The sequence below is a fragment of the Dipodomys merriami genome, unplaced genomic scaffold (assembly GCF_024711535.1).
Source record: "Dipodomys merriami isolate MVZ:Mamm:240054 unplaced genomic scaffold, mDipMer1.0.p SCAF_16, whole genome shotgun sequence".
NCBI classification, from domain to species: Eukaryota; Metazoa; Chordata; class Mammalia; order Rodentia; family Heteromyidae; genus Dipodomys; species Dipodomys merriami.
In genome coordinates this window covers 3,746,315-3,767,117 of record NW_027202937.1, presented here as the reverse complement: position 1 = coordinate 3,767,117, position 20,803 = coordinate 3,746,315, and the positions used below count along the sequence as shown (strand labels likewise).

The 20,803-nt window shown below is 55.0% G+C and overlaps 1 protein-coding gene across 1 annotated transcript in view; it reads left to right on the top strand.

Moving 5' to 3' along the window:
- Positions 1-4,099: 4,099 nt before the first annotated feature.
- Positions 4,100-20,803, top strand: part of Ttbk1 (tau tubulin kinase 1) — a 37,662-nt gene continuing 20,958 nt past the window's right edge. Inside the window, exons 1-12 of the mRNA XM_070023691.1 lie at positions 4,100-4,290; positions 7,379-7,540; positions 11,245-11,392; positions 12,572-12,645; positions 13,409-13,549; positions 16,064-16,168; positions 16,468-16,533; positions 17,305-17,397; positions 17,499-17,624; positions 18,979-19,133; positions 20,032-20,263; positions 20,478-20,656. Coding sequence (XP_069879792.1) covers positions 7,433-7,540; positions 11,245-11,392; positions 12,572-12,645; positions 13,409-13,549; positions 16,064-16,168; positions 16,468-16,533; positions 17,305-17,397; positions 17,499-17,624; positions 18,979-19,133; positions 20,032-20,263; positions 20,478-20,656 — 1,427 coding nt within the window. The 5' untranslated portion in view covers positions 4,100-4,290; positions 7,379-7,432. The remainder of the gene's footprint in view (positions 4,291-7,378; positions 7,541-11,244; positions 11,393-12,571; positions 12,646-13,408; positions 13,550-16,063; positions 16,169-16,467; positions 16,534-17,304; positions 17,398-17,498; positions 17,625-18,978; positions 19,134-20,031; positions 20,264-20,477; positions 20,657-20,803) is intronic.

Below are 20,803 nucleotides of genomic sequence, written 5' to 3'. Positions count from 1 at the left end.
GGCTCACGCCTGTATTCCTAGCTATTCACAAGACTGAGATCTCAGGATATTAGTTCAGAGCCAGCCTGAGAAGTAAATTCCACGAGATTCTTTTTTTTTTTTTTTTTTTTTTTTTGGTTGGCCGTGGGGCTTGAACTCTGGGCCTGGGCGCTGTCCCTCAGCTCTTCAGCTCAAGGCGAGCACTCTACCACTTGAGCTATAGCGCCACTTCTGGTTTTCTGGTGGTTTATTGGAGCTAGGAGTCTCATGGTCTCTCCTGCCCGGGCTGGCTTTGAACCGAGATCCTCAGATCTCAGCCTCCTGAGTAGCTAGGATTACAGGCGTGAGCCACCAGCGCCCGGCTCCACAAGACTCTTATCTCCAATTAACCACCAGAAAACCAGAGTGGTGCTGTGGCTCAATGTGGTAGAGCAATAGCCTTGAGCAAAAGAGCTCAGGGACAGTGGCCAGACCCTGAGTTCAAGCCCCACAACTGACCAAAATATAAAAAAATAAAAATTTCAATTAATAAAAGGACAAAAGACATAAATGGAATTTCTTCTCCAAAGGAGACACACAAATAGCCAACAGACATATGAAAAAATGTCCCATATCAGTATTGGGGATATGGAAATAAAGACTGCAGTTAGATAGCATTTCACCTTCCTGCTAGAATGGGTAATATTTAAAAACCAAAAAGTGATAGTGACATGGGGCGCTAGTGGCTCATGCCTGTAATCCTAGCTACTCAGGAGGCTGAGATTTGAGGATCATGGTTCAAAGCCAGCCTGGGCAGGAAAATCTGTGAGATTCTTATCTTCAATTATCCACCAAAAAGCTGAAAATGGTGCTGTGGGTAAAGTGATAGAGTGCTAGCCTTGAGCAAAAGAAAGTCAGGGACAGTGCCCTCTGGCATGAATTCAAGCCCCAGGATTGGCAAAAAATAAAGAAAAGAGAAAAAAAGAAAAGAAAAAAGAAAGAAAGAAAGAATTAAAAATGTCAGTGAGATTGTGGAAGAATTCAAATCCTCAAACACCATTAGTAGGAATTTAAATGGCACAAATACGATCTAGCAATCCTGCTTCCAAAACAACTGAACTCAAAGACCTCTAAATGACGTGTGCATCCCCATGAACATCCTAACCTTCAAGATAAGGAAAAAAAGTGCTAAGAGGAAAGTTTATAGCTATGAGCACTTACCCTACACTAGAAACAAAATAGGAGGGAGATTGCAAATATACAGCCTGGCTTGGAACCTCAATCCTCAGATCTCAACTTCCTGAGTAGATAAGATTATAGAAGTGAGCCATCAATGCCTGGCTAATAACTCACACTCTTGCTTAGATTTTTTGCTTAAGATTGGCACAACGTCTACCCCCATTTCCCTCGTTTTGCTCTTCAATTGGAGGTAAGAGTCGCATGGATTTTCAGCCTAGGTAACTTTAACCCTCGATTCACAGAGCTCAGCCTTTGAGTAGCAAAGAGTACAGACATGAGGCACAAGTGCCTGGCTTCTTATTTTTTCAGATAAACTCTTGAGTTTTTACCTGGGCCTGGCCTGGGTCCAGAACTCTCCTACTTCCCACCCACCCCACCCCCACCCCCACCCCCACCCCTGTCAGTCACAGAGCTTGAACTCAGGGCCTGGGTGCTGTTCCTGAACTTTTCTGCTCAACACTAGCACTCTAACACCTAGCCACAGCTCTACTTTCAATTTTTGTGGGAGGTTTTGTTCAGTCTTGGGGCTTGAACTCTGGGCTTGGGCACTGTCCCTGCTGCGCTCTTCAGCTCAAGGCGAACGCTCTACCACTTGAGCCACAGCACCACTTCTGGTTTTCTAGTGGTTTATTGGAGATAAGAGTCTCATGGATTTTCCTGCCCTGGCTGGCTTTGAACCGTGATCCTCAGATCTCAGCCTCCTGAGTAGCTAGGAATACAGGTATGAGCCACCAGCTCCTAGCTGATTCTCCTACTTTTACTTCCTGTAGAGCTGGGATTACAGGCTTGGACCAGCATACCTGTCTTGTTCTTACTAACTTCATGCTGCTGGTTTCAAACTGTGATTCTCCTTGATGTCATAGTTTTAAAACTGGGATGTCTTGCTGGGCGCTGGTTGCTCATGCCTGTAATCCTCGCTACTCAGGGGGCTGAGAAATGAGGATCACAGTTCAAAGCCAGTCAGGGCAGGAAAAGGCCATGAAACTCTTATCTCCAATAAACCACCAGAAAACTGGAAGTGGTGCTATGGCTCAAGTGGTAGAACACTAACCTTAGGCTGAAGAGCTGAGGGACAGCGCCCAGGCCCCGAGTTCAAAAGAAAAAAGGGATGTCCTTTCAGAGCTGTCCCAAGTTAGAGTGAAGGCCTTTCTACTTACACAGAATAACCCTGGACATGGGATGCCCCGAGAGGTTGAGCAAAGCCAGTCCCAAGTTGCTTACCACATGGCTGAGGACAATCCCAGAGAGGGGGGTAGCTGGGAGCAGCCAGCCCTCCATGCCTCAGGCAGTTGGGAAAAAGATACCTAGATTTTGTTGGACTTTCCAGGGGACTGAACTCTAAGCCTTGTACCTGCTAAGCAAGTGCTCCGTCACTGAGCTTAGTCTCCTACCTAGCTTTTGGAGGGGAATCTGAATGATTGAATAAAAATCCAATCACAACACACAAGGCCCTTTATGAACATACCCCTGTCTCTCCCCAGTCTCCATGGTTTGTTCCCCTCCTGGAAGTTTCTCCCTCCCTGAGGCCTGGTCGCACTCGTCTGTTGGCAAATCCCCACCAATCTATCACATTACTTTGAAAATGCCTCCTCTGAGAAGCCCCCCTTGGCTACTCCTCACAGATGTAATGAGCCTTCCTGGGGCAATCAGGCCCATGGACTTTGGAGCCAAGGTTTGAATCTCAGCTCTACCTTTTGCCGGCTGTGTAATCTAATGCAAATTATTTAACCTCTCTGTAGCTTGATTTCTTGGTCTGCTAATAGATAACAATAGTATTTTTAGCTCGTGGGACGGTTATAAAGATTAAATGAATGAGTACATGTAAAGTTAAAACTGGTAGAAGTGAATAGTGGCTAGTGCTTGAAGAGTTATTGGTGTGTGTGTGTGTGTGTGTGTGTGTGTGTGTGTGTGTGTGTGTGTGTGTGCACCAGTCCTGGGGCTAGAACTCAGGGTCTGGGTTCTGTTCCTAAGCTTTTTTTGCTCAAGGCTAGGGCCTTACTCTTGAGCCAAAGCTCTCCTTCTGCCTTTTTGGTGGTTCGTTGGAGGTTAAGTGTCTCATGGACTTCCCTGTGCAGGCTGGCTTTGAACCCAGTCCTCAGATCACGGCCACCTGAGTAGTTAGGGCTACAGGTGTGAACCACCAGTGCCCATCTTGAAAATACTCGGGATGCACTTGTTGAAGCAGCAGGGGCCGAGAAAGACGGGGTGCAGAGTCTACTCAGCGCGTGTTGACGACTCCATCTGTCAGAAGTGGGGGATCGCTTTCCGGGCGCATGTCGGGCAGAGTTTTTCATGTCACAATAAAGAGTGTGCAGCTTATTTAGTCTTCGATGAGAAACAACGGCAGAGCCTGTCAACAGAAGGCAGCCAGACCCGGAGGGAGGGAGGGGAAGTCAGGCGAGGAGGCGCGTGAGCGGTGGTGGGTCCAAGGTCAGGATGGTGTCAGGATGGAGGCAGGTGGCAGGCCATACTGAGCACGAGGACGAGCGGTTACAGGTGAGGGGAAGCAGCTGTGTGTTCCCGGGTGACACGAACACCTGGTGGCGGGAGCGGGAGGCTGCGGGGTTCCGGCGGGGAGCGCCAACCTGGGCGCGGGGCAGGGCCGGGGGGAGCGGGACGGGTGGGGTTGGTGGGGCAGGTAGGCGCGAGGGTTTCCGAGGAGGGCACGGAGGGGTCGGGGCGGGGAGCCAGGGGGGGCCCGGAAGGGGGGCCCCGGGGCCGGAGGTGTGCCCGGCGCCGGCAGGGCGGGTCGTGATGTCAGAGCCAGCCTGTGAAGTCAGGGCGGGCGGCGGGCTGGTGATGTCAGGACTGGTGCTGATGCTGGCGGCGCGGTGCATTGTGGGCAGCTCCCCGCGCCGCCGCCGCCGCCGCCGCCGCCGCCGCCGCGGCCGTCGCCCGAGGAGGATCCGGGCCGGGCCGGGCCGGGATGGTCCGGGTCGGGAGGCCGCCGCCGCCGCCACCGCCGCCGCCGAAGGGAGCGGGCCGCCCCGCGCCGCCCTGAGCCGCCCCCGCCCCGCCCGGGGCCCGGGGGATGCGCCGCCCCGGGCCGCCGCCGCCGCCGCCGCAGCCGCAGCCGCAGCGGGCCCTGAGCAGGTGAGGCGGGGCGGGGCGGGGCGCGGCGGGGCGGGCGGGGGCCGCGGCCGGGGCGGGGGGGGGCTCCTGGTCGGGGCGGGGGGGAACTCTCCGGGGCCCCCCTCCCTCCCCGGCTTGGCTCCGCTCCCGGAGCGCCGGCCCGGCTCCCCTCCCGCTGCCGCCGGAGCGGGGCCGCCGGAGCGGGGACGCCGGCCTACACCGCCTGGGCCGCGGCCCGAGGCCTGCGGCGGCCCCCGCCCCGCACGCAGACCCACCCTCTGCTGCCCACCTCCCGGGAGCCACCGTGCGGGGCTCTGCTCACCGCCGTCGCGGGGCCCGTGGCCTCACCCGACTCTGTCACCGCTGACAAATCACTTCTCCCCCAGCCCCGGCTCCCCCCCCCCCGCGCCCGCGGGCCTCGACCTCCCTGCCCTCGGCGGGGGCCTGGGGTGCCTACCCCCCCCCCCCGCCATCCTCCCTTCTCCCCAGGCTCTGACTGGCCCAATCCCCTCCCAGAGTCCCGTTACCCCCCTTCCCTTCCCTTCCCCTGTGCCTCTCCCCTCCGCACTGCTTTTCACCTGTTCCCACTACTCCAGCCAGGTGTGCGTTACCTTCCCTCCTCTGGGCTCCCCGATTTCCACACACACACACACACACACACACACGTGGCACACACCGGGAGTAGGGACCCGTCCACCCTTATGTTCACACTCGGTGCCTCATTCCCCAGCACTTAGATTTGCGCCGCCACAACACCTCTGGCCCCAAACTCTCCCACAGCTGAAGCCTTTTCTTGGCCTTCCTTCTTTCCTTCCTTCCTTCCTAACGTCTTTCTCTCTCTTTTTTCTTTCTTCCTTTCTTCCTTTCCTTCTTTACGGTACTGGGGCTTGAACTCAACATCTGGGCACCATCCCTTAAGCTTTTTCCACTCAAGGCTGGTTCTCTACCACTTTTGCCCTAGTTCTTTGGTGGGTAATTGGAAATAAGAGTCTCCCAGAGTTTTTTCTGTCTGGGCTGGCTTTGAACCCCAATCCTCAGATCTCAGTCTCCCCAGTACTTGGATTACAGGCCGGCTTCATCCATGTGGTCTTTGTCACTGCATGACCATAATGCTGTGCATCCTAGGGCGCCTACGATGCAGTGTTGAACGGGGTTTCTCTTGTGGTTTCCGGCCCAGTCCGGCGTAGTCCCCGGAGACACGTGAGGACAGACAGGCAGGTCTCCCCTTTCCCACCTCACCTGTTAGATTTTCCCATATCTGGAAGCAGGACACAGACTTAATTCATCAGCCTACAGCATCCATTCTCTCAAGACTGTAGGCTCAGCCCAGGCCACCCAGTTCCACTTCTTTTTACATTATGTTTTACAAACAGCTTCGGTGGTTCTGTGGGTCGAACCCAGGGTCTTGAGCCTGTTGCCCTCTCTGCCCTCCAAATTCCTGGTGCCCCATATGCCATTTGGGCAAGAGGGGAGAAGGGACTGGAGGAAAGAGCTCAATTTCGTCATTTCAAGAAAGAGTTCTTCTCCACATGTCCAACCATGACCTGTTTAAGGATATCTCCACACCATCGCATCCATCCTGCCCTTATCAAGATTTCTAGATGTGGAGCTCCGGGAAATTATTCCATCCCTAAGGAAGTCAGGTCTGTATTGTTCCCACCCCACCTAGGGGCAGCTTTAGCTACTTCCCTTCTCTTCTATCTCCCTCCTATCCCATCACCATCCTAGGGGACTTCCTGGTTCTCCTCTGTGGGACTCTTCAGGGTCACAGTGACAGAACAGCATGCAAAAAAAGAGAAGATGCAGAGATCCTGATACAACTCCTATGCTGGGTTGATGGAGATCTCGGAAACCCTCCTGCCATCACATGGGCTACAGCACAGGCACATACACACAAAGCACACAGAAGAACACACATAGGGTGACATTGTCCAAAAAGAAATGTACTCATTACCTGACTTATGTAACTATAACTCTTCTCTACATCACCTTTATAATAGCAATAACAATAAACACACACAGGCAAATGCCTAGACACACAATACATAAACAGACACATAGGCATGGAAAACACACAGGCACCCTGATGTACACACAGATAGGACATACAAAGACACAGAGGCATCCCTGCACAGGGACACACATGGATGTATACACATGCATACACATTTCCCTGGGTAAACTGTGCCTCGCTGTCCTACCTCTCACAATTGAGACACTTCCTCTCATATCCAACTTCTGTTATCCTAATGCAGTGGAAAATGGGTTCCTTCTGGTTGATTCTTAAACAGACCCAGAAAGGTGTGATTAGAGGTTCACCCACTGCTCACCCAGACTTGCTTTCTGTTAGATTGCTCCACTGTCCTGTGCTCACCAATTTACTCTACCTCTGTCTCTCTGGAGTGGCAGGACTGCCACTCTTTGGAAATCTTGCGCCCATCATCCGTGTTCACCCCTGACTCACATCCTGGCTCTCCAGCCCCAGGGCTCTCAGTGGGGTCAGCTTCCAATGGGATAATGTCCTGAGCCACGTAGCACCCTCCTCCTCCAGCACCATCCTTAAGAGGCTACCATGCATCTCATTTCCTTGATGATCACATCTCCATGGCTGATTAGCAGGTCACTGTCACCTGCATCTCCCATGGGTCACCCCTTGGTTAGCAGGTCTTCCCTTTCCATCAGGCCTCCAAGGCTCAGCTCCCCGAGTATTTTGTGGCAGGGGAAACACGTGGGTATTAGGGACCTCGGAGTCACTCAGCCGGGTCCTTGTGAGCCGGTCTCCCCTGCCCAGTGTGAGTCCCAGCCTTGGTAAGTGAGTCTCACCCACATTCCTCAGCACATGTCTTCTTTGGCAAGTTCTTAACCCTGTGGTTTGTTAATACATCACTGTCTTCTCCTTTTATACTTGATTTTAATTTATTTTATCCGTTGCTGATGTTCACATCTCCAGTCACTGACCTCCACTCGGAGGTCCCCAGTAACCGGGAGCATCTGCTCAGGGGGCCTAGGAAGGCTGCCTGCCCGCTGCGTGGAGCTCCCCTCCCTAGGTGCCGGGTGGTCCCGGACCCCCAGCTCCGCCGCTCAAGGCCCCTCCTCCCTCCTCCCGCAGGTAGATGGCCCCCCCAGGCCAGGCCCTGCGGACACCCCTCCCTCCGGCTGGCGGATGCAGTGCCTAGCGGCCGCTCTTAAGGACGAAACCAACATGAGTGGGGGAGGGGAGCAGGCCGACATTCTGCCGGCCAACTACGTGGTCAAGGATCGCTGGAAGGTGGTGAGTGGCCGGTGGGCAGCGGAAGGGGGCGGGAGGAGGAGGGCGGCCCTGAGCCTGTGTCCTTGGCCCCCCTCTTCTAAGAGGAAGGTGTCCCTCAGCTCATTTGCATACTGCTTGCCGGTTATTATTTTTGCCCACACGTGTGCACAATCGCTCTCTCTCCGACTCCGCCCCCTCTCGCCCCCTCCCGGGCCAGGTCACGTTGGTTGGGCCTGGACCACTCCTGGTTGGATGTTGGGGCCGGAGCCGCAGAGCCGAGATGGGGGGGAGGAAGGGCGTTCCTGCGCCGCACCTGGGGAAGGGCAAGGACGAAACATGTGTTCCTCCGCTTCCGCAGCGGACTGAAAAGCCGGGGTCTGGGGAGGGCGGCTCCGCAGGCTGCTCCCACAGTCCGTGCTCCGTCTTCTCCATCTGCCCCTCCCCTTGCCGGGTCCTGCGGCAGGTGCAGCGCGCCGAGACTACATCTCCCAGCGTGCTTTTCCCCTTCAGCCCCGGGCTCGAGGCCGCTGGGCCTGCTGGGAGTTGTAGTCCGAGCCTCCTCCGGGACCAAGTGAGCTTGTGGGGAGTCACATCGACTGCCAGTCATTCCCGCTCCCACCCCACCCCCTTCTTTTCTGTCCCTCCGGGAGCTCTCTGGAGTCTTCTGCACTATGGGGGCGGGATGGAGAATGGTTTAGGTGAGAAATTGCGAGTCTGCACTGGAGTGCAGAATTGGGAGGAGGGGAGACAGACTGAGGTCAGGTTGGACCTGTGTGCTTTGTGTGTGCGCAAGCGCGTGTGCACCCCCGCGTGCTTTGGTGAGGGGAGGCTCTGGGCACCGGGGTGCAGAATCGGAGAAGAGGGTGGGGCTTGGGTGTAGGCGGGTCTCCATGGCAACAGTCACCAGGACCCGGCCACGCAAGGTCCCTTAGAGGTCCAGGAGGAGAGGCCAAAGTGAGGGCGTTTTCAGAGATGGGGGAACTGGAGGTGTGGGGGGGGTAATGGGAAAGACCCCCTAGGGCGATGGCCTGCAGGGGTCTTCCTGGGAGGAAAAGGTACCTGACAGATTGGGGGCGGAGCTAGGACAGTCACAAGAAGAATAAGAGTGAGAAGTGTTCTGTAGTGAGAACTGAGCCATCCTCCTCCAAGACCCCCTGGGTCTCTGGCACAATAGCTTAGTTTCTGGCAGATGGGAGGCAGAATGACATTTGCACTGAAAGGCAAGAAAGACAGTGTTCACACACACACACACACACACACACACACACACACACACACACACACATGCTGAGTTGAGGCTTTTTGTCAGGCAAGAATGGAGGATGGATAGAGAGAGAAACGGCAAGGGGAGGTTGGGGGGAAGGCAAGTGTGCATCTTTGTCATGATGCCATACCTCCTACCCCAGTCTCCTGGTTCTTCCTCATGGAGTACTCGAGAGACTAGGTGCCAGATGGCCTCTCATTTTCTGTGAGGGGATTGAACAAGAGCAGACTGCCCAGAGATGGGCTGTGGCCAGGAGAAAAATGGGGGTCAGTGGAACGAGAACAATATCCTTACGGGGTGCTTCAGAGAATCAGAACAGTAAACAATAATAGTAAAAAGTTAGCACTTGTTTTGTACCCTTACTGGGGCCAGGTGCAGGGCCAAATGCCCCACGGGTTCTCTCAGCACTTGTGGATGAGATCCTGTGACTCACCCCCCTCCCCACTGCACAGGTGTGCAAAATGGGCATAAGATGCATTTTTTATCTTCTGACTTTTAAACAAAGGAAACCATTTTCATGAGTCCCCCAGAGTCACTGGACGCAGCAGAACAGTGAGGGTAGATACAGCACAGAGGAAGGAGGGTGAGGATTGAATGGATGTGTACAGACACTGGGAGACAATGAGGGATGGAGGGAGGAGAAATAGGTTCTCAAATGAAGGCAGTAGAAAAATACCCTTGGGCACCTGGGAGCAGGGGAGTAGGTGTCAGGAATGTCTTAACTGGCTGCAGCCTTTCTTCTTTCCCTTCAGCAAGATGGCTTATCAGAGTTTGGATTGCAACACTCTGTCTAGGTATTTATTTCTGTGGTGATACTGGGACTTGAACTCAGGCTCTACCTCTAGTCCTTTGTGCTGTAGTTATTTTTTCTTTTTTTTTTTTTTTCCAGTACTGGGTCTTAAACTCAAAGCCTAGCACTCTCACTTGGCATTTTCCACTCAAAGCTGGTGCTCTAACACTTGGGCCACACTTCCTCTTCTTGTTTTTTGCTAGTTAATTAGAAATAAGGGTCTCTTGGCTTTACCTACCTACGCCGGCTTCAAGGTCCAGATCTACAAGTAACTAGAATTACAGGCCTATAAAGCACTGGCATCAGCTATAATTGGTTTTTAAAATAGGTTTTGCATTTTTGCCCAAGCCCATGAATGGGCTTCTTTTGCTCAAGGCTAGGCCTCTATCACTTGATCCACAGCACCATTTCTGGCTTTTTCTGTTTATGTGGTTCTGAGGAATCGAACCCAGGGCCTCATGCATGCAAAGCAAACACTCTACCACTGAGCCACCTTCCCAGCTCCTCTTTCTTAAGCCAAACTACAATGCAGCACTTTCTCCGTGCTCTCCTGTCACAGCAATGGTGTCCTCACCTTCTCAGTCTCCTGGGACCTCTGCATGGAAATGATTTTTTTTTTTTTTTTTTTTGGGTCCGGTCGTGGGGCCTGAACTCTGGGCCTGGGCGCTGTCCCTCAGCTCTTCAGCTCAAGGCTAGCACTCTACCACTTGAGCCACAGCGCCACTTCCGGCTTTTTTTTTTTTATGTGGTGCTGAGGAATCGAACCCAGGGCCTCGAGCATGCAAGGCAAGTGCTCTACCACTGAGCCACCTTCCCAGCCCATGGAAATGATTTTTAAGCTCTTCCTAAGTTTGTTCATTTCCAGCCCAGCTCTCTGCCCTCCTCTCAGGAGGAGGGGTCAGCCTCACTGCACCATTCTTTTCCAAGTTCCTTCTGACCTGTTCCAACAGAGCAACCTGTGCCAAGGAGGAGCTCATCCTGGTTTGGGGTATCAGACTGGGGCCTTTTGCAATGGGCAGGGGCAGTAGACATCCTTTGCTGAATCCTGCCCCCTCCCAATACTGTCTCCCTCCAGTGACATCTTTCAGGAGACTTTCAGGCCCCAGGAAGCCTCAGCTCCCACCCTGAGGCTTAGAGGTCCTGGAACAGGTTTTCCTTTAGGATGGCATTTGCTCAGACAAGGCAGGGGCACAGGGAACTCCATAGTCATTGTTCTGGAAGCAAAAGATTTAGGATGGCTCATGATCGCTTTACTGCAGGGAACTCCATAGTCATTGTTCTGGAAGCAAAAGATTTAGGATGGCTCATGATCGCTTTACTGTCCTACAGAGGCAGGTTTGCTCCGTGTCTACAGGGAGTCACAGATCTCTTGCCTTCTCCTACTGCTCAGATATCTGGTCCTGGTGTGTGTGTGTGTGTGTATATGTGTGTGTGTGTGTATATGTGTGTGTGTGTGTGTGTGCACGTGCATGCACACACACGCACCTATGGGCTGCGCCATCTGTCTTACCTGGGTGTAGGAAAGGAGGTGGGGCCCTCACTTGTGGAGACATGGGCTTCCCCCGCTTTGAGGATGCTGCCTGCCCCCTTCCCCATGGAGCTTGTATAAGCAAGGGGGGATGAGGTGCTGTTCATACTGATCCTGAGAAGTCCATCCCCCCATCTCCACAGCTAAAAAAGATCGGGGGTGGGGGCTTTGGTGAGATCTACGAGGCCATGGACCTGCTGACCAAGGAGAACGTGGCCCTCAAGGTGGAGTCCGCGCAGCAGCCCAAACAGGTCCTCAAGATGGAGGTGGCGGTGCTCAAAAAGCTTCAAGGTGAGGCTGGGCTGTCAGAGGTGATGGAGTCGGGGGCTGGGCGAAGGGAAGGCATTAGAAGCCGGGGCCAGGGCCAGGGCACAGTGGTTCAAGCATTAGTCCTGGCTGCTTTGAGAGGCAGAGATGGGAGGAGCTCAGAAAAGTTAGAGAGCTTCCGCCCCAGTCAGTGGTTGGACGTGGTGGCCGTCCCTGCATAGCAGCTGGGCACAGTGCCAGGGGCAGCCTTCCCCAGCAACATCAGGGAGGACAAGTAGGAGGATCACAGCCCAGCCTGGCTGTGGCATGAAGTGAAAATAATGGAGGCAAGAGGGGCAGGAAGTAAGGCTCAAGTGGTAGAGTACCTGTCCAGCCAGCATGAAGCCCTGAGTTCAGTTCTTAGTTCTGCCAAAAATAATGTATAAGTAAGGTTTTTTTTTTTTTTAAAGAAAGAAAGAAAGAGGGCTGGGAAGGTGGCTCAGTGGTAGAGCGCTTGCCTTGCATGCCTGAGGCCCTGGGTTTGACTCCCCAGCACCACATAAGCAAAAAGAAAAAAGCCGGAAGTGGCACTGTGGCTCAAGTGGTAGAGAGCTAGCCTTGAGCTGAAGAGCCGAGGGACAGCGCCCAGGCCCAGAGTTCAGGTCTCATGACCGGACCCAAAAAAAAAAAAAAAAAGAAAGGAAGGAAGGAAGAAAGAAAGAAAGAAAAAGAAGAGCAGAGCAGAGCCTGGGGGAAGCCGGGTGCCAAGGGCTCATGCCTGTAATTCTAGCTACTCTGGAGGCTGAGATGTGAGGACTGCTGTTCACAGCCAGCCTGGGTAGGAAAGTTGGTGGGACTCTTACCTGTAATTAGCCATCCAAAATCCAGAAGTGGAGCTGTGGAGCAAGGGATAGAGTGCCAGCCTTGAGCAAAAAAATCTAAGGGACTGTGCCTAGGCCCCGAGTTCAAATCCCAGTGCCAGCAACAAACCAACCAACCAACCAGGGGACAAAATGCCATGTGGCAGAGGAAGGGGAGATGGAGGGACGAAAGGGACCATGAGATGAGACACGGGACCGGATAGGGTCCCATGTGATAGGGCGAGAGTCAGGGAGTGTGAGAGAACAGGTAGGTTGAAGGGTGTGTGTGTGGGGGGGGAGGGCACTCAAGGGGCCGGGACTGTGGAGGGGGGAGCAGGACTGGAAGGCCCCTGTCTGCCCCCAGGGAAGGACCACGTGTGCAGGTTCATTGGCTGTGGCAGGAACGAGAAATTTAACTACGTGGTGATGCAGCTGCAGGTGGGTGCGCCAATCCGCTCTCCCCAGGAGCTGCGGCTTTGACCCGGGCGGAAGTCGGGAGGGGGCGTGGTCCCGGAGCGGGAGGCGGGGTGGGGCCGTGGTCCCAGGGCGGGAGGCGGGATGGGGCGGTGGTCCCAGAGCGGAGGCGGTGAGGGGCGTGGTCCCAGGGCGGGAGGCGGTGAGGGGCGTGGTCCCAGGGCGGGAGGTGGGGAGGGGGCGTGGTCCCAGGGCGGGAGGCGGGGAGGGGTGGTCCCAGGGCGGGAGGCGGGGAGGGGGCGTGGTCCCAGGGCGGAGGCGGGGAGGGGCGTGGTCCCAGAGCGGGAGGCGGGGAGGGGCCGTGGTCCCAGAGCGGGAGACGGGAGGGGCGTGGTCCCAGGGCGGAGGCGGGGAGGGGCCGTGGTCCCAGAGCGGGAGACGGGAGGGGCGTGGTCCCAGAGCGGGAGGCGGGGAGGGGCCGTGGTCCCAGGGCGGAGGCGGGGAGGGGCCGTGGTCCCAGGGCGGAGGCGGTGAGGGGCGTGGTCCCAGGGCGGGAGGCGGGGAGGGGCCGTGGTCCCAAGGCGGAGGCGGTGAGGGGCGTGGTCCCAGGGCGGGAGGCGGGGAGGGGGCGTGGTCCCAGGGCGGAGGCGGTGAGGGGCGTGGTCCCAGGGCGGGAGGCGGGAGGGGGCGTGGTCCCAGGCAGGAGGCGGGAGGGGGCGTGGTCCCCGGCCCGGTGAGTGAGCGGTGGGGGCACAGCTGAGGAGGTCTTGTCCCCGCCTCCCACCAGGGCCGGAACCTGGCGGACCTGCGCCGCAGCCAGCCGCGGGGCACCTTCACGCTGAGCACCACGCTGCGGCTGGGCAAGCAGATCCTGGAGTCCATCGAGGCCATCCACTCGGTGGGCTTCCTGCACCGGGACATTAAGCCGGTGAGCGGCGCCGCCCCAGGCCGTCTCCGCCTCCCAACAGTGGCGGCCCGGGAGCCCGTTGTCCTCTCCACCTAAGCCCCCCTCGCTTCCCCTTTGGTGTTCTCCGCTCCTGCTTCTTCATCCTGGGTATTCCCGGAAGCTAGACAGTGAGGAGGTCGAGGAAGGACCAGGCAGGAGGGCTGGAATTCCCTGTAGTTGATTCTTGTGGTGTCATTTTTGACCTTGGTGTTACTAAAAACAAACCAAACAAAAACCCTCTCATTTGAAGGGATAAAAGGATTAAAAACTGAGCTGGGGCATGGCTCTGGTGATAGAGCCCTTGCTCACCCGAACAAGGCCCTGGTGCAAATCACATGTGGTAAAAAAGAGATGATAATAACAATTATATTGAAAAACAAAAAATTACAGCAATAATTTTTCTGTGCTATTTCTGGAGCCTGAACTCAGGGCCTGGACCCTGTCCTTGAGCTCAAGGCTAGCACTCTACCACTTGAACCACAGTGCCTCTTCTGACTTTTTGATAGTTAATTGCAGTAAGAGTCTCATGGACTTTCCTACCTGGGCTGGCTTTGAACCGCAAGCTTCAGATCTCAGCTTCCTGAATAGCTAGGATTACCGGCATGAGCCACTGGCACCCAGCTACAATAGTAATTTAAAAAAAAAAAAAAAAAAACAGACTCATGCTGGTAATCCTAGCTACTCAAGAGGCTGAGATCTGAGGATCGCGGTTCAAAGGCAGCCCAGGCAAGAAAGTCTGTGAGACACTTATCTCTAATAAGCCACTAGAAAACCAGAAGTGGCACTATGGCTCAAGTGGTAGAGCGCTCTCCTTGAGCTGAAGAGCACAGGGACAGCATCCAAGCCCAGAGTTCAAGCCACGACCCACCAAAAAAAAAAAAAAAAAAAAAAAAAAGCCTGGCACCAGTGTCTCACCATCTCTAATCCTAGCTACTCAGGAGGCTGAGATCTGAGAATTGCTGTTCAGAGCCTGCCTGGGCAGGAAAGACCTTGAGCTCTTACCTCCAAATAATCAGCAAAAAATCCAGAAGCAGAACTGTGGCTAAAGTGGTAGACCAGTCTTTAGGGAAAAACCTCAGGGACAGCTCCCAGGCCCTGAGTTCAAACCCCCCAGTTTCAGCACAAAAATCAATAAGTAAATGAAAACAGAGAGCTAGAAATGTTAATTGAATGGCCCATGACACACAAGATTAAAGCTGGTCTACCTGAGAGCAGGGCAGTTACACTTGGACAGAGAAGGGTTCGAAGCTGGGATTCCACTTGCTCTGTAGTCTCAGAGAAGTCCCTCATGTCTTTGACCTTCAGTTTTCTATCTCAAAAATAAGTGTTGCTGGATACCAGTGGCTCATGACTATAATCCTAGCTACTTAGGAGGCTGAGATCTGAGGATCATGGTTCAAAGCCAGCCTGAGGAAGAAAGTCTATGAGACTCTTATCTCTAATTAATCACAGAAAACAACAGAAGTGAATCTGTGGCTCAAGTGGTAGAGTGCTAGCACTCAAGACCAGAGTTTGAGCCCCAAGACCAGAAAAAAAAAAAAAAAGAACTGGGCACTGGTGGCTCACGCCTATAATCCTAGCTACTCAGGAGGCTGAGAAGTGAGGATTGTAGTTTGAAGCCAGTCCAGGCAGGAAAGTCCATGAGACTCTTATCTCCAATTAACCACCAGAAAAACTGGAAGTGGGGGCTGGGAAGGTGGCTCAGTGGTAGAGGGCTTGCCTTGCATGCATGAGGCCCTGGGTTTGATTCCTCAGTACAGCATAAGCAGAAAAAGCCAGAAGTGGTGCTGTGGCTCAAGTGGTAGAGTGCTAGCCTTGAGCTGAAGAGCTGAGGGACAGTGCCCAGTTAAAGCTCACAACTGACAAAAAAAAAAAAAAAATCATACCTGTCCTGCAAATGAGACACTGAACCCATGTTCATGAGTATGTTTTCCTCGTATGGGGTGTTTGGGGGGATCGAGGGCCTTCCCCACCTGCAGAGCAAGCTTGCTTGCATGCATGCTCTCTGGGCACTGTCCCTAAGCTCTTTTGCTTAAAATTAGCACTCTACCACTTTGAGCCACACCTCTACTTTGGGTTTTCTGGTGGTTAATTAGAGATAAGAATCTTAGGGCCTTTCCTGCTTGGGCTGGCTTTGAACTGAGATCCTCAGATCTCAGCCTACTGAGTAGCTAGTATTACAGGCTTGAGCTATCAGCACCTGGCCTCTCTCTCTCTTTTTTTTTTTTTTTGCCAGTACCTTATACTCACTCATGGCTGCTCATGGATGTTGCTCTTCCACTTGAGCCAGACCTCCAGTCTTGCTTTTCTGGTACTTATTTTTGGAGATTGAGTCCTATCAACTTTCCTGCCTGGGCTGGCTTTGAGCCACAATCCCCTGGCTCTCAGCTCCTGAGTAGCTAGGATTACAGGTGTGACCCCTTGGCACCTGCCTCAGAGCTCTTCCTTAGGAGCTTCTGAGTGGAACCTGAACTCACAGCTGCCATCCTCTTCCAGTCAAACTTTGCCATGGGCCGGCTGCCCTCCACCTACCGGAAGTGCTATATGCTAGACTTTGGACTGGCCCGGCAGTACACCAACACCACAGGGGACGTGAGACCTGTGAGTACCTCCTCCCCAGTTGTTAGGACAGCACAGGGCTCCCCAGCATCCTTCGGGAGACCTTTCACCTCCTTCCCTGACACTGCCGGAGCTGGCTTGGCCTTGTCTTCAGCGTCAGCCTACGCTTGTGGATGTTGACCTTCCTGTCCATTCCGGGTCAGGACATGGGTGTGAGCCTGGAGTCAGAGGTGACTCCTGGCTGGGTGCGCAGGAGCAGGCAGGCTTTGTGGCAGGGGTGGACCGTGGCAGAGGTCAGGGGACAGCAGGCGAGGCTCCTGCTGTGGTCTCTTCTCCCACAGCCTCGGAATGTGGCCGGGTTTCGAGGGACGGTTCGCTACGCTTCGGTCAATGCCCACAAGAACCGGGTGAGTGGCCAAGGCTGGAGGGATGGGGCACAAAGGTCACGGGTGGAGTGGGCTGCTGGGGAAGAGTGAGGTCGACCCATGTCAAGGTGGTTGGGGAAGAGTGGGGTAGGGGCTGCGTGGAGGCTGCCACTGAAGGGGCCCTGGATTGAAGGAGCTCCATTCGCTGCATCCTGTCTGTACTCACCACACAGCCTGTGGCCACAAAGCACAGACAAGTGTGTGTGTGTGTGTGTGTGTGTGTGTGTGTGTGTGTGTGTGTGTGTGTGTGTGTGTGTGTGTGTGTGTGTGTGTGTGTGTGTGTGTGTGTGTGTGTATTCTAGAATGGGGCTTGGATTCAGGGTTTCAAGCTGTCCCTTTTTTTTTGGTTGTTTGTTTTTTTGTTGTTCATGATTGTTATTCTACCACTTGAATCTGTTGTTTTCTTGTTTTTTTGTTTTGTTTTTGTTTTGTTTTTTGCTTGGCTAATTTAGGAGTTAAGAGCCTCACAAAGTTGTCTTCCTGGGCTGGCTTTGAACCATGATCTTCACATCTCAGCTTCCTGAGTAGCTAGGATTACAGGCGTGAGCCATCAGCACCCAGCTCAGACCAAAGTTTTGACTGAGGTTCTGTGTGGTCTCTGAGGGTTGGCTGATGGCGCTGTGGCCTCAGAATGACCCCAGATCTGTCCATCAAGGGCTGGCGTCGGGCCCTTCTGATAGATAGATGTCCCTGGGGGAACGGTGAGATGTGTGTTCTCAGGGAAGGACTGAGGTGACCCCTTCCCTCTCCCAGGAGATGGGCCGCCACGATGACCTGTGGTCCCTCTTCTACATGCTTGTGGAGTTTGCAGTGGGTCAGCTACCCTGGAGGAAGATCAAGGACAAGGTGAGACCCCCCACAGCCGGTAGAGGAGGTTGGGGGGTTGGAGGGGGCAGCAGGCTTCCATCCCCCCTTCTCCCCTCCCCCCCATGCCCTCTTGCTTCCAGGAGCAGGTTGGGATGATCAAGGAGAAGTATGAGCACCGGATGCTGCTGAAGCACATGCCCTCAGAGTTCCAGCTCTTCCTGGACCACATCGCCAGTCTGGATTACTTCACCAAGCCCGATTACCAGGTGGGCGCCGGCCGCCCGCTCACAGAATCATTACGTAGTCATTGTTTCCCTTGCAGTGGCTGGGGTTTGAATTCAGGCCTCACCGTTGATAGGCAGGTACCCTGCCACTTAAGCCCTGCCCTGAACTCTTATTTTGCTTTAGTTTCCTCCCCTGTCCCAGGTGGAGCCTCACTTCCCCTCCCTCCCCCAGAGGGTCAGCCTTGGACCTACAGTCTTCCAACCTATGGCCAGGGCCTCCTGCAGACACTGCACCATGCTCAGCTTATTGGTTGGATCTCGTTGACTTTCTGCCCACCCTTGAACCACAACACTCCAAATCAGTCTTTACCTCTGAGTAGCTGAGATTACAAGTAGAAGCCACCATAGCCACCCTGTGGTAACTGTGTCATATTTCTGCATGGCCGAGTGGCAGGCTTGCACGCACTAATATCAACACAAGCCACCATCAGAATGGCTCTGACATTACCAGTTGATAGAAGTTTTTCAACTCTACTATGATTATATGGATCCAGATTCATATCCAAAGCTTGGGTGACTGAGGCCTCTGTGTGGTGCGTGACTCCACACCCCTCACTCCACATCCAATCTCTTCAAGGCACCATCTCCACCCATCATGGGAACCACTGAACTGATCTGAGGGTGGCGGGCAGGGGTGGGGGGGATGTGTGAGCTGGACACAATGCTGCACATAACGGGGGGAGGAGAAGGGGAGGGCACAGACTGTGTCAGGCCCACAGGTGAGTCCTGCCAGCAGAGAGCACCTGTGTTCCACAGACAACCAAGCTGAAAGAATGATCTGGGCACCTTAGAGGTTCTGTAGCTGCCCGCTACCTCCTGAACTCAGAGCCCCAGTGGCCTGCACAGAGGCCTGGGGATCCTGGCTTCCCCAAATCACACAGCTGTGAGCACTCACCCATAGCTGCCAGGGATGTAGAGTTGGAAGATGACTGGATGAGCCATGCGAGTGGGTGCCTTGTGGGGCACTGTGGTGCTGGAGTCTGGCATCAGAGAGGACAAGCAGCCAGCAGTCACGAGCAGGAGGAAAGCCCAGTGGTCCAAGGCCAAGAGGGTACAAGTGGCAGAGACTCTGAGGGACAGCCCTCAGGTCTCAGAGGACTTGTGTCCAGTTGATGGGGCTTCATCCAAGATGATCATGTGCATGCTGATTTGCATACATTGTGCATGTTTTTATTTCCAATCAATGTGCCCTTCTCCTCCCAATGCCTCCTCTAGACCCTGCTCAGTCCCTGAATGTTCCTCTCTTCCCCACCTCCCTGCAATCCCAGCGACTGCCCCTTCCACCTGGCTAGCCCCGGGATCACCTTTCTGTCCTCCCACCACCCCACCCCTGCAGTTGATCATGTCAGTGTTTGAGAACAGCATGAAGGAGCGGGGCATTGCGGAGAACGAGGCCTTTGACTGGGAGAAGGCGGGCACTGATGCCCTGCTGTCCACCAGCACCTCCACCCCACCCCAGCAGAACACCCGGCAGACGGCAGCCATGTTTGGGTGAGTCTGAGCAGGACCCATGGAACAAGGGCACCCAGTGACCCCCGCCTGGAGCTGTCACCCACCGAGCGCATCTCCTCCTGCCTGGTCACTCTGGGCTGCCTCTCCTGGCAGAGGAATTCTGGAACTTGGGGGAATCCTGCCACAGCACATACTGGGCGTCCTCTGCGGGATCCACCATCATGGACCTCCCAGAGAGCCACAAACCCTAAGAGAAATGTCAGAGCCCTCCAGTTTCTCGTTGATCATGGCTTCCCTTAGTAAAAAAAAAAAAAAAAGAGAGAGAAGCTGAGCACCAGTGGTTCATGCATGAAACCCTAGCTACTCAGGAGGCTGAGAGCTGAGGATCAAGGTTCAAAGCCACCCTGTGTGTGTGTGTGTGTGTCGGGGGAGGGGAGGATCCTCTGAGACTTATCTACAACTAATGAGCAAACACGCTGGAAGTGGAGCTGAGGCTCAAGTGGTAAAGACAAAAAACTCAGAGAAAGCACTCGGGCCCTGAATTCAATCCCAGGACTAGCAAAAAAAAAGACATTGCTTGAGGATTTCCCAAGTGGTTCTTCTCAGATCTGTCTGTGGGTTAAAGGAAGCCAGGCACTGACAGCCAGTGACCATTGAGCAGGACCTTGAAACCCCAATCCCCAGGATCTCCTGAGCAAATCGAGCGAGGGGGCGTGTCAGCACCTGCTGACGTGTCTCCTCGCAGTTCCTGCCAGCTCCTGGTGGTCTGGTCTCAGAGGCCTCGTGGGTAGGGATGGCGATGGGCTTAAGACCCGTTATCCCACTGGGGCCTCCCGTGTGCTATCCCAGGGGAGGCCTCCGGGGCTTGGGCTGGCAGGGGAGCGTTGGGAGGAGAGCAGCCGCAGGCTTCATCCGTGGCCCCTCCTGACCTCTCCAGAGTGGTCAATGTGACGCCCGTGCCCGGGGACCTGCTCCGGGAGAACACGGAAGACGTGCTCCAGGGCGAGCACCTGAGTGACCAGGAGAACGCACCCCCTATCCTGTCTGGGAGGCCCACCGAGGGGCTGGGCTCTGGGCCCCACCTTGTCCCCCACCCCGGGGGTCCCGAGGCTGAGGTCTGGGAGGAGACTGATGTCAACCGCAACAAACTCCGGATCAACATCGGCAAAGTAACTGCAGCCAGGGAGGGGGTATGGGTGCCTTTCCCCATCTGGATCCCCATCCTGGTCCCCCACTTCTCCCCCCAGCCCTGGCTCAGTTCCTGGTCACCTCCATCATCCTGCCTTTACCCCAACTCCCGCAGCAGCAGCACCCCTCCGTGCCTGTTACCCCGGAGACCCTCCGCCCCGCAGCCCTGCTCACGAGCCTCCCCTTTTCCTGCAGACCCCCTGTGTGGAGGAGGAACAGAACCGAGGTGTGGGGATCCCCAGCTCCCCAGTGCGAGCTCCCCCAGATTCCCCAACAACCCCAGTGCGTTCTCTGCGCTACCGCAGGGTCAACAGCCCAGAGTCAGACCGGCTTTCCACTGCAGCGGACGGCCGGGTGGAGCTGCCCGAGAGGAGGTGGGTCTGCGGGTGGGGTGCCGAGGCGCCCCTCTGCCTTCACAAGGCTGGTCTGCAGAAAGGTCAAGTGAGAGTTGGGGGCCGCTCCCCCTGGGTCGGGGTGGGTTGCAGTGGATGAGGGGTGAGTGGGCCATCCCAGGGGATCCC